The 13,144-nt window shown below is 41.5% G+C and overlaps 2 protein-coding genes across 2 annotated transcripts; both read right to left on the bottom strand.

Annotated features, from left to right (window-relative positions):
- Positions 1-1,617: 1,617 nt before the first annotated feature.
- LOC132870751 (XK-related protein 8-like) lies at positions 1,618-3,665 on the bottom strand. The gene is made up of 3 exons (XM_060904578.1): positions 3,314-3,665; positions 2,808-2,998; positions 1,618-2,398 (listed from the first exon to the last, which is right to left on the bottom strand). The coding sequence occupies exons 1-3, from the start codon at positions 3,619-3,621 to the stop codon at positions 1,641-1,643; spliced, it is 1,257 nt and encodes a 418-aa protein (XP_060760561.1). The 5' UTR covers positions 3,622-3,665; the 3' UTR covers positions 1,618-1,640.
- A 3,777-nt stretch (positions 3,666-7,442) lies between these two features.
- On the bottom strand, positions 7,443-12,429 carry LOC132870749 (XK-related protein 8-like). Its single transcript, XM_060904577.1, has 3 exons — positions 12,094-12,429; positions 9,396-9,586; positions 7,443-8,969 (listed from the first exon to the last, which is right to left on the bottom strand). Exons 1-3 carry the CDS (start codon positions 12,399-12,401, stop codon positions 8,209-8,211), a joined length of 1,260 nt encoding a protein of 419 aa, XP_060760560.1. The 5' UTR covers positions 12,402-12,429; the 3' UTR covers positions 7,443-8,208.
- Positions 12,430-13,144: the final 715 nt, after the last annotated feature.

Below are 13,144 nucleotides of genomic sequence, written 5' to 3'. Positions count from 1 at the left end.
CTGGTGATGTCCATGAGTTCAAGACTTCAGGCAGTCATTGCCAACAAAGGGTTTCCAACCAAGTATTAGAAATGAACATTTTATTTACAATTATTTAATTTGTCCAATTACTTTTGAACCCCTGAAATGAAGGGATTGTGTTTTAAAAAATGCTTTAGTTCCTCACATTTTTATGCAATCATTTTGTTCAACCCACTGAATTAAAGCTGAAAGTCTGAACTTCAACTGCATCTGAATTGTTTTGTTCACAATTCATTGTGGTAATGTACAGAACCAAAATTAGAAAAATGTTGCCTCTGTCCAAATATTTATGGACCTAACTGTAAATACACTTGTTCTGTGAAGGCCTCAGTGGTTTGTTAGAGAACACTGAAGAACAAACAGCATCATGAAGACCAAAGAACTCACCAGACAGGTCAGGGATAAAGTTCTGGAGAAGTTTAAAGCAGGGTTAGGTTACAAAAAAATATCCCAAGCTCTGAACATCTGTTCAGAAGCACTGTTCAATCCATCATTCAAAAATGGAAAAAGTATGGCACAACTGCAAACCTACCAAGACATGGCCATCCACCTAAACTGACAGAGTGAGCAAGGAGAGCACTGGTCAGAGAAGCAGCCAAGAGGCCCATGATCACTCTGGAGGAGCTGCAGAAATCCTCAGCTCAGGTGGGAGAATCTGTGCACAGGACAACTATAAGTCGTACACTCCACAAATCTGGCCTTTTTGGAAGAGTGGCAAGAAAAAAGACATTGTTGAAAGACAGACATAAGAAGCCATGTAGGGGACACAGCAAACATGTGGAAGAAGGTGCTTTGGTCAGATGAGACCAAAGTTGAACTTTTTGGCCTAAATGCAAAGCGCTATGTGTGGCGGAAAACTAACACTGCTCATCACCCTGCACACACCACCCCCACTGTGAAACATGGTGGTGGCAGCATCATGCTATGGGGATGCTTTTCTTCAGCAGGGACAGGGAAGCTGGTCAGAGTTGATGGGAAGATGGATGGAGCTAAATACAGGGCAATCCTGGAAGAAAACCTGTTGGAGGCTGCAAAAGACTTGAGACTGGGAAGGAGATTCACCTTCCAGCAAGACAATGACCCTAAACATACAGCCAGAGCTACAATGGAATGGTTTAGATCAAAGAATATTCATGTGTTAGAATGGCCCAGTCAAAGTCCAGACCTAAATCCCATTGAGCATCTGTGGCAAGACTTGAAAATTGCTGTTCACAGACACTCTCCATCCAATCTGGCTGAGCTTGAGCTATTTTGCAAAGAAGAATGGGCAAAAATTTCAGTGTCTAGATGTGCAAAGCTGGTAGAGACATACCACAAAAGACTTGCAGCCGTAATTGCAGCAAAAGGTGGCTCTACAAAGTATTGACGCAGGGGGGCTGAATACTAATGCACACCACATTTTTCAGATTTTTATTTGTTTAAAATTTTGAAGACCATTTATCATTTTCGTTTCACTTCACAATTATGTGCTACTCTGTGTTGGTCTATCACATAAAATCTCAATAAAAAACTTTTAAGTTCGTGGTTGTAAGGTGGAAAAATGTGAAAAAGTTCAAGGGGTATGAATACTTTTTCAAGGCACTGTATATTATGTACAGTTTGCTGAACTCAAATCCAATTTAGTCATAGAAATTCGCAGCCATGGTTCTTATCCTTTTGTTGATGCCCCTTACGATTCTTTGAGTCAGAGCTAAAACTGTACCCTCAGGTTCAGGGGTCTCACTAGAGTCTGCCTCCAAGCTTTCTGCATCGTAACCTTCTGCATCTGATACTGGTTTCTTCGGTAACTTCTCATCTCTCACATTCATCTTAAAATCTGATTTATTGGGATGAAATTTCCAATAATAAACCAATTTCAGTGCCACTCCTACTACGTAGATTACCATTAACATAATAAGTAGGTAGGGATTAATAGGTAGTGGACTAAGACGCGCTGATTCCTCAGATCTCCTCCACCACCATAATCCTAACAGCAGCATTGTATCCGCCCCCATAACCACGTGGTAGATTATTCCTTTGAGTTTTGTATTTCCACTCAATACATTAAACCACCTGAAGTACCAGATGAGGCCTACAGTGGCCCGGTACAGCCATTCTCCAGCTTTACTTTCCATGAAGTCTGTCTTCTGCCACCAGGTCCACAGGACCAGCAGCGTCCACAGGGACAGGAAGTGAGCGGCAATATAGCAGGGCAGGACGGAGGCGAAGAGGGACACAGACACGACACGTGGGCCAATCAGGAACAGGTTCCACAGGAAGTAGATAACAGAAGACGACCATCTCATTTTAAAGTTCTCAGGGACGAATGCATGCATGTTGCGATGGTAGGTCAATGTGCTGAAGCTCAGAGCAGAAAGAGAGCCCATGATTTTAATGACTGGGGGAAAAAATAGCATGGTATAGAATTACATTACAGTTATTTAGCAGATGCTCTTATCCAGAGTGACGTACAATGAGCGATCGGGGGTTAGGTGCCTTGCTCAAGGGCACTTCAGCCATTCGTGCTGGTCTAGGGAATCAAACCGGTGACCTTTTTGGCCCAAAGCTGCTTCTCTAACCATTAGGCCATGATTTCCCCCATGACATCTGTGAGCTATAGCAGTGTGGCTTTGTAGACACAGAGTGCGTGTGCTTGACTGGCCTGCTGCTAGTCCAGATTTGTCTCCTATTGAGAATGTATGGTGCATCATGAAGAGGAGATTCAGACAACAGAATTCAAAATATAACCAAAAGTGAATAAGCCAAAAGGTCTGAATTCTCTCTTTTTGATCGTTTTTTGGTCTCACCTGTGAAGGACTGCATCTCCTGCATCTCTATGATGAGAGCCATCATCAGGACGAGCTGTGGAGCACTTTCAGAGAACGCCTTGAACAGACGCAGCATGCTGAGGTCATGCTTCATGTATATGGTGACCCCCTTCAGGAAAAGGTCACACTGTTTAAATCTGCAGATTGAGATCTCCATGATGACTGCAATCCTTCAGATAGGAAAAAAAAACATCCCTGAGCACAAGGAACCATGCGCACACTCATTCCATGTAACCAACCAATTTAATGTAACCTATCCACAAATTCAGTCCACCATAGTTGGACTATTGTAACTCTCTATAATGAATAGAGGTTTCAAGATATAATTTAAACTCAGTGTGTTACCTGTTGGTAACTGATGACTTGAAAATACGTCCTTTAGCGGACGCAGTACTTTTAGTCCAGCTGTATTTCTACTTCATTTTTTTTATGATCTCTCTCACTGAGTCATCTCAGCTATGTAAAAGAAAAACAAAAGCACAAACCTGAGGAAGACTCCGAGCTGGAAGATGTGCACTGGAGCCAGCAAACCATGTCTGATGATGAATTTCTCTACTTTGGTCTCCAGAGTTACAGAGGAATCAGAGTACCAGAGCCAGCTGAAGAGCTGCACCAGAACCGAGGAACTGAGCAAAAGAAATATCAACAGTCCCATAGAGAAGTATCTCTGCTCTTCATAGAGGCATGCGATGGCCCACAGGTCCAGCACCACGTCCACGAGGAAAAAGACCAGAGACAAGAGAGAAAACAAGGCATCCAAGAATGCTAAATTAAAAGGAAAGCCTTCCTCCATGGCACGAGCTTGGACGTTTTCTGAGAAGCCAAAGCACAGCTTCGGAGCATGAAATGAAAGCAAATCGACATTTGTACCATGTACAAATGTCTGGGTGGAGATACTGTTGCGTCAAATGGCTAAACAGGAAAATTATTCATAGAAACATGATGGAAGGTGATGAAAAGGGAGATGATAAATCAAGGCACTGAGGCACATTCCCTACATTTTACAAGTCATCTTGGATTTAATAGCAGTGCAGTTGGAAATATAGATTTACATTTTATATACATCAGAGTGCCTTGCAAAAGTATCTCCCCTCCCGGCATTTTTTTGGGTTTTGTTGCTTCACAACCTGGAATTAAAATGGATTGTTTGAGGGTTTGCATCATTTCATTTACAGAACATGCCTACAACTTTGAAGATGTGGAATTTTTTTTATTGTGAAGCAAACAACAAACAGGACAAAATGACAGAAAACTTCCATGTGCATAACTATTCATGCCCCTAATATCAGTACTTTGTAGAGCCACCTTTTGCAGCAATTATAAGTTGCTTTGGATAAGTCTCTATGAGCTTGCCACATCTAGCCACTGGGATTTTTGCTCATTCCTCAAGGCAAAACTGCTCCAGCTCCTTCAAGTTGGATGGGTTCTGCTGGTGAACAGCAATCTTCAAGTCTGATCACAGATTCTCAATTGGATTGAGGTCTGGGCTTTGACTAGACCATTCCAACACATTTAAATGTTTCCCTTTAAACCATTCCAGTGTAGCTTTAGCGGTATGTTTAGGATCATTGTCCTGCTGGAATGTGAACCTTTATCCCAGTCTCAAACCTCTGGCTGACTCAAACAGGTTTTCCTCCAGAATTGTCCTATATTTAGTGCCATCCATCTTTCCTTCAGTCCTGACCAGCTTTCCTGTCCCTGCAGATGAAAAATATCCCCACAGCATGATGCTGCCACCACCATGCTTCACTGTAGGAATGGTGTTCTCAGGGTTTGTGCCACACATGGCATTTCCCACGATGGCCAAAAAGTTACATTTTAGTCTCATTTGACCAGAGAATCTTCTTCCATATGTTTGGGGAGTCTGCCACATGCTATTGGGCAAACTCCAAACGTGTTTTCTTAAGCAATGACTTTTTTTCTGGCCACTCTTCCATAAAGCCCAGCTCTGTGGAGTATATGGCTTATTGTGGTCCTACGTATGGACAGATACTCCAGTCTCTGATGTGGAACTCTGCAGCTCCTTCAGGGTTACCTTTGGTCTCTGTGCTGCCTCTCTGATTAATACCCTCCTTGCCCGGTCCTTGAGTTGTGGTGGGTGGCCCTCTCTTGGCAGGTTTGTTGTGGTACCATGTTCTTTCCATTTGATGGTGCTCCAGGGGATCATCAAAGATTTGGATTTTTTTTATAACCCAACACTGACTTGTACTTCTCAACAACTTTGTCCCTGACTTGTTTGGAGCACTCCTTAGCTCTCCATGGTGCTGTTTGGTTAGTTGTGCCTCTTGCTTAGTGGTGTTGCAGCCTCTGGGCCTTTCAGAAAAGGTGTGTATATATACTCGCAGATGATGTGACACTTAAATTGCACACAGGTGGACTTTATTTCACCAGTTATGTGACTTCTGAAGGTAACTGTTTGCACCAGAACTTTTTAGGGGCTTCAGAGCAAAGGGGGTGAATACCAGTGGCGGCTCCTGAATTTTTTTTCAGGGGGGACAATTTTCCCCCGTTATGTCTACACGGACCGTAAATGTCCACAGGACTGAAGTAAATTGACCTAGGTAGCAAATCAATTGGCCGAACTTGTTTTTACCTGGTAAATTCAGATATCAATATAGACAATATCTCTTCTCTCCACTAGGTGGCAACACTAAACAAGTTAAAGGTGGCAAACTAAGATAGCCTAGCGGCCAAAAATATTTTTGCCTACGAGTGGCAAATATTCACATTTAGTCTGGCTTGCCAGGCTAAAACTAAGGAAGATTCATTGTGAAGCCTTCAAAGCAAAACATTTGGCATCACAATCAGTTAATATTACATTACTCATTTATTTTCTCATATTATTCCAGTATTCTATAATAAGTAGACACAAATTCTTAATTATAAACATATTCTAACTTCTTCAATTCTAAAGAATGCAATTAAAGTGGCAGGATATAAATCCAAAACAAGTGTTTATTTAAGTTTTGAAAAAGATGAAGAAAAGCATAACCATCAAACAAACATGTGCAGCTTAATTATGTGGGTTTTTTTATACGGAATTGCGCCATTTTAACAACAAATAATAATTCTAAATAAATTCTGCAAGTTTTTTTTCCCAAGAATTCCTCCAGAAAGCCATGCCTTAAAAGGAAATTTAAAGTATTACAAGCATGTCAATGAACACAAAAAGCTTTAGTTATTTAGCTATATACACACACAAGGTTACACAAGGTTTTGTAGTCAGTGCAACTTGGCTTAACAAGTTGGAAAAAAGGTAAGGTGCTGCTGGCTCCAATGAACACATATACTGTACAATATATAAAAACTGAAAATATGCTTAATTTACACCAAGTCAGAGAGAACTTGAGGCTACTGAAATATTCCAAGCATAGCAATGTTAAACTGCCACTGGTAAAACAACTGCCATTGGTAACACACACACACAAAACCTTTTGCCTAGTAAATTCAAATATCAGATATCACTGTACCGTCTGCTGTGCTACTTCCAGGGTGGAAGAGAACGCAAGGGTAGCAAAAATGAGCACTGACTACATCCCAGCCAGCTAGCCAAGTTTTCCGGTGGTACCAGTTCTTGTTAAAACCTCTTGAGCAGGTCTTCTCCCCCTTCCTAGACACTTGCTTGATGTTTAAATTCGGTCTAGGAGGTCCTAGCTGTTTGATTGCCGTTTTCTCCTCACTGGTACGACGACTAAAGGGAACTTCTTTCAGAGACGCTATCGTATTGTTGCACTCAACACTCGCCATCTTCTTCATAGAATGTTCACACATTTCCCGCGCAAGTTGCGTTTTCCAGCCCAAAATTATGTTCAAAACCCGCCAAAATGCACTTAAAACCAATCTGGCAACACTTGCGCGGCGCAACAGGCGTATGACGTAAGCACGCTGCTTGTGCGAGCACATAAAACCTAATAGAAAATGCATTGGGAGCAGGATTTTTGAAAAAAACGTACGTACCATTAGTGTCAATGGGAGATTTTAGGGCAAATCTGAACCTGACAGAAATCGCCCCAAAAGGGCGTGGCTACACCAGGCGCGACCTTAGCCTGATTGGACAATGACATTTGTCAGTACGTTTACATGCACGTCCAAATCGAGCTGCTGTCGGTAATCGAGCAAAGGGTCCCAGCAGGGGTGCCAGAGAAATCCAATCCTACATGCACAAGTGAAATCGGGCTATTGTGCAAGGTGCATTGTGCACCCGAGCCGCTACACGCCCCATCGTGTTGGTACACTTCCGGTTGTCATCATGAAGAAGAGCTATAGTGTTGCCAGATACTGCTGACGTTTTCCAGCCCAAAACATGTTCAAATCCGCTAAAATGCACTTAAAACCCCCAATCTGGCAACACTAGCAGTTCCGTGCTCAAGCTGTTAGGCTTGCTCTAACAGACTATGGCTACAAACTGTCCGGCGCAGACCACTGTTTTGTAAGACAACTTATTTTGCACAATAATATTTTTCTAAAGTCCATTTTTTGCTTACAATTTAACTTATGTCTTAATAAACACACAAAAAGTTCAATTGTTTTGTTTTTATTGACATTCTTCAGATGCTGGACATATATATATATATATATATATATATATATATATATATATATACACACACACACACAAATACAATGACTTGTTTATGTACACAATTCACAGCTATGCAACATCTGTACAGATGCATTTGGTGATACAGTAAGTGAGCTAAATTTTAACAGTGCAAACAATGCCACAAAAAGAAAAGATTCATGCCGTTGTCATGATTCGTTGTCATGCCGACCGAGGCTGTTGTGTTTCCCTTGTGGTCTCGTCACTCGTCACTTCCGGAAGGGGCGGTGCTGAAGTAAGTAGCTCGAATACGTAGCTCAATAGGGTTTACATGCACTAAGTAGCTCGGCAGAAATCGCATAATCTAGGTCGTGTAGCTCGATTCCGAGAAATCAAGTTCAGTTCAATTTCAGCCGAATTAAGGTGTATACATGGCATTTTGAACTTCGATTTCAGTCGAGCAATGGCAGAAATTCGATTCTGTCTATGTGCATGTAAACGCACTGACTGTTGGTAGTAGGAGTAGATAAAAAAAAAATAATCTCCCTCCCTGTTTGGGAGTGCATCGCCCAAATTGCCCCTATTAACGAGCCGCCAGTGGTGAATACATATGCACATGCAAATTTTCAGTTTTTTATTTTAAAATTTTTTAAAATATATATTTTTTCTCATTTCACTTCACCAACTTTGACTATTTTGTGCAGATCCATTACATAAAATTCAGATTTTAAAAAATCATTTAAATTACAGATTGTAATGTAACAAAATAGATAAAAAGCCGGGGGGGGGGAATACTTTTGCAAGGCACTGTATGTACAGTTTGCTGAACTCAAATCCAGTTTAGTCATAGAAATTCCCAGCCATGGTTCTTATCCTTTTGTTGATGCCCCTTACGATTCTTTGAGTCGGAGCTAAAACTGTACCCTCAGGTTCAGGGGTCTCACTAGAGTCTGCCTCCAACCTTTCTGCATCATAACCTTCTGCATCTGATTCTGGTTTCTTCGGTAACTTCTCATCTCTCACATTCATCTTAAAATCTGATTTATTGGGATGAAACTTCCAATAATAAATCAATTTCAGTGCCACTCCTACTACGTAGATTACCATTAACATAACAGTAAGTAGGTAGGGATTAATAGGTAGTGGACTAAGACGCGCTGATTCCTCAGATCTCCTCCACCACCATAATCCTAACAGCAGCATTGTATCCGCCCCCATAACCACGTGGTAGATGATTCCTTTGAGTTTCATATTTCCACTCACTACATTAAACCAGCTGAAGTACCAGATGAGGCCTACAGTGGCCCGGTACAGCCATTCTCCAGCTTTACTTTCCATGAAGTCTGTCTTCTGCCACCAGGCCCACAAGACCAGTAGCATCCACAGGGACAGGAAGTGAGCGGCAATATAGCAGGGCAGGATGGAGGCGAAGAGGGACACAGACACGACACGTGGGCCAATCAGGAACAGGTTCCACAGGAAGTAGATAACAGAAGACGACCATCTCATTTTAAAGTTCTCAGGGACGAATGCATGCATGTTGCAATGGTAGGCCAATATGCTGAAGGTCAGGATGGAAAGAGAGCCCATGATTTTAATGACTGGGGGGAAAAAAATATGGTCTAGAATTACATTAGTTACTTAGCAGATGCTCTTATCCAGAATGATGTACAACATACACAGAGCAGCCTGGGGAGCAGTTGGGGGTTAGGTGCCTTGCTCAAGGGCACTTTCAGCCATTCCTGCTGGTCTAGGGAATCAAACTGGTGACCTTTTGGTCCTAAGGCTGCTTCTCTAACCATTAGACCATGACTTCCCCCATGACTTCTCTGAGCTACAACAGTGTGGCTTTATAGACACAGAGTGCATGTGCTTGACTGGCCTGCTGCCAGTCCAGATCTGTCTCCTATTGAGAATGTATGGTGCATCATGAAGAGGAGATTCAGACAGCAGAATTCAAAATATAACCAAAAGTGAATAAGTCAAAAGGTCTGAATTCTCTCTTTTTGATCGTTTTTTGGTCTCACCTGCAAAGGACTGCATCTCCTGCATCTCTATGATGAGAGCCATCATCAGGACGAGCTGTGGAGCACTTTCAGAGAACGCCTCAAACAGACGCAGCATGCTGAGGTCATGCTTCATGTATATGGTGACCCCCTTCAGGAAAAGGTCACGCTGTTTAAATCTGCAGATTGTGATCTCCATGATGACTACAAACCTTCAGATGGAAAAAAAATCCCTGAGCACAAGACAAGGCAAATTTATTTATATAGCGCATTTCATACACAGTGGCAGTTCAATGTGCTTTACAGAGGCAAAGGCAAAACAGTAAACAATAGAAAATAAAATTACATAAAATAGAGGGGGAAGAAGAGAGAAAAAAATAATAAGAATTAACAATGGTAGAAATAAAATAATAAAATGAAGTAAAAGTTCAGTAAAAAAGCAGCAGAATAAAATAGAATAAAAGTTAAGTAAAGTTTAAAACATGCAGAGACTGTAAAAGTTAAGTAAAGTTTAAAACATGTAAAGATGATGATATTTATCAGTTAGCAGAAAGCATCTGAAAACAGCTTGGTCTTTAGTCTAGATTTGAAGCTGCCAACAGCAGGAGCATTTTTAATGTCCTCTGGCAGTTGGTTCCATAGCTGCACTGCATAGTAGCTAAAAGCTGCTTCACCACACTTTGTTTTAACAACAGGTTTTACCAGTAAATTTTTCTGTTGCGATCTGGTAGATCTGATTGGGTTAGGCCGCTGCAACATATCAGAGAGGTAATTGGGCCCTGTACCATTTAGAGATTTGTACACCAGCAGCAATGCTTTAAAGTCAATTCTGTAGCTTACTGGAAGCCAGTGAAGGGACCTTAGAATTGGAGTAATGTGCTCTGTTCTTTTTGTTCGTGTGAGAACCCTAGCCGCTGCATTTTGAATCACCTGAAGTCGTTTGATGGTCTTTTTTGGCAGGCCTGTGAAAAGGCCATTGCAGTAGTCAACTCTACTAGTGATGAAGGCATGTATAAGTTTTCCCAGATCATTTTTTGACATAAGTCCTCTTAGTTTAGAAATGTTTTTTAGGTGATAAAATGCCGATTTAGTGATTGCTTTCATGTGACTGTCAAAGTTTAGCTCGCTGTCAATGAAAGCACCAAGATTTTTAACCATATCTTTTGTTTTAATCCCCTTTGTGTCAAGAATAGTGGTAAGCCTGAGTCTTTCATCTTTTTTCCCAAATAGAATTAGTTCTGTTTTATCTGTGTTCAGCTGAAGAAAATTTTGTGACATCCAGTTGTTGATTTGGTCAATACGCTGGTAGAGACGTTCAAGGGGGGCATAATCATCAGGTGATAGAGCAAAATAAATTTGGGTGTCATCTGCATAGCAGTGATACAAAATTGAGTTGTTCTTGATAATTTGCCCAAGTGGGAGCATATAAAGGTTGAATAGTAATGGTCCAAGGATCGACCCCTGGGGGACACCACAGGTCAAGGACATTGATGTTGAGGTACAATTTTCCATGGTAACAAAGAGGCTTCTATCTTTTAAGTATGATTTTAACCAATTGATAACTTTACCAGTCAACCCAACCCAGTGTTCAAGTTGATATAGCAGTATGTTGTGGTCAGCAGTATCAAAAGCTTCACTGAGGTCCAGTAACACCAGGACCGATGTTTTGCCTGCATCAGTATTAAGACGTATGTCATTTATAACTTTAATCAGCGCTGTTTCAGTGCTGTGATTGGCACGAAATCCTGACTGAAAGTTATCAAAACAGCTCTTTGATATCAAGAAGGCAGTTAATTGATTGAAGACAATTATTTCAAGGATTTTCCCGATGAATGGTAGATTTGATATTGGCCTGTAGTTGTTCAATACTGAAGCATCCAGATTATTCTTTTTAAGTAGGGGCTTTACAACGGCTTTTTTCAGGGACACAGGAAAAATGCCAGTCTCTAGGGATGTATTTATGATCTGAAGCACATCTGTAATTATGAGGTGAAGAACAGTCTTAAGAAAGTTGGTGGGCAGAATGTCCAATTCAGATTGGCAAGGACAAGGAACCATGCACACACTTATTCCGTGTAACCAACCAATTTAATGTAACCTATCCACGAATTCAGTCCACCATAGTTGGACTATTGTGACTCTCTATAATGAATAGAGGTTTCAAGATATAATTTAAGGGCGGCACGGTGGTGTAGTGGTTAGCGCTGTCGCCTCACAGCAAGAAGGTCCTGGGTTCGAGCCCCGGGGCCGGCGAGGGCCTTTCTGTGTGGAGTTTGCATGTTCTCCCCGTGTCCGCGTGGGTTTCCTCCGGGTGCTCCGGTTTCCCCCACAGTCCAAAGACATGCAGGTTAGGTTAACTGGTGACTCTAAATTGACCGTAGGTGTGAATGTGAGTGTGAATGGTTGTCTGTGTCTATGTGTCAGCCCTGTGATGACCTGGCGACTTGTCCAGGGTGTACCCCGCCTTTCGCCCGTAGTCAGCTGGGATAGGCTCCAGCTTGCCTGTGACCCTGTGGAAGGATAAAGCGGCTAGAGATAATGAGATGAGATGAGATATAATTTAAACTCAGTGTGTTACCTGTTGGTAACTGATGACTTGAAAATACATCCTTTAGCGGACGCAGTACTTTTAGTCCAGCTGTATTTGTACTTCATTTTTTTTCATGATCTCTCTTACTGAGTCATCTCAGCTATGTAAAAGAAAAACAAAAGCACAAACCTGAGGAAGACTCCGAGCTGGAAGATGTGCACTGGAGCCAGCAAACCATGTCTGACGATGAATTTCTCTACTTTGGTCTCCAGAGTTACAGAGGAATCAGAGTACCAGAGCCAGCTGAAGAGCTGCACAAGAACCGAGGAACTGAGCAAAAGAAATATCAACAGTCCCATAGAGAAGTATCTCTGCTCTTCATAGAGGCATGCAACAGCCCACAGGTCCAGCACCACATCCACGAGGAAAAAGACCAGAGACAAGAGAGAAAACAAGATGTCTGCGAGCATTAAATGAAAAGGAAAGCTTTCCTCCATGGTATGAGCTTGGATGTTTTCTGAAAAGCACAACTTTAAGGAAGTGTGTGGGTGTGTGGGAGGTGCCTCCCTCTGTCATGTCACAGAGCTGTGCGAGTCAGTTCTGTGCACACTTTGTTCACATTCCTAGGAATTAAATAGAATGTAGGGGAAAATTTACAAGGTAAAAAAAATTAGCATGTTAAACACAAATAACAACCAGAAAACTATATCATGACATACATACTACAGATCGTACACATGTATGATCTTTTTAACTCATCTCGGATTGAACAACAGTAAAACTGGGAAATCTACAACCGTATCTTGACAAGTCCCGGTCATTCCCAGGACAGGTTTGTGCACGCAGGTAATGAGATAATGGGAACAGGACAAAGGAGCAATTATTTGAACACCGCATTAACTTTTACACTACAGTGCTGCTGAATTCTCAAATTGGTCATAAGGTGTTGATTAATTTTCTATAACTGCAGCTCCAATTAGTTCTGACTGTAATTCAAATCTAAGGTTAACAAGTGTTGCCAGGCAAAACAAACCTCGCCCGGTAGCATTTATGATGAATATGAAGGTAGATATTGCAGGAAAAAAGGTACCCTGTAGGTACATGTGGCTACTGCTAATAAATAAAATTGTTTTCTGATACCATGTCCATACAGTAAATATAGCATATATATTTACTCTATGAGGCAGTAGCCACAAAAATGAAGCGTAATCCAAAAATGAACAATTTAAAAATCACAGAA

Source organism: Neoarius graeffei, chromosome 22 (assembly GCF_027579695.1).
Source record: "Neoarius graeffei isolate fNeoGra1 chromosome 22, fNeoGra1.pri, whole genome shotgun sequence".
Taxonomy (NCBI): Eukaryota; Metazoa; Chordata; class Actinopteri; order Siluriformes; family Ariidae; genus Neoarius; species Neoarius graeffei.
This window is presented reverse-complemented; position numbering and strand designations above follow the sequence as displayed.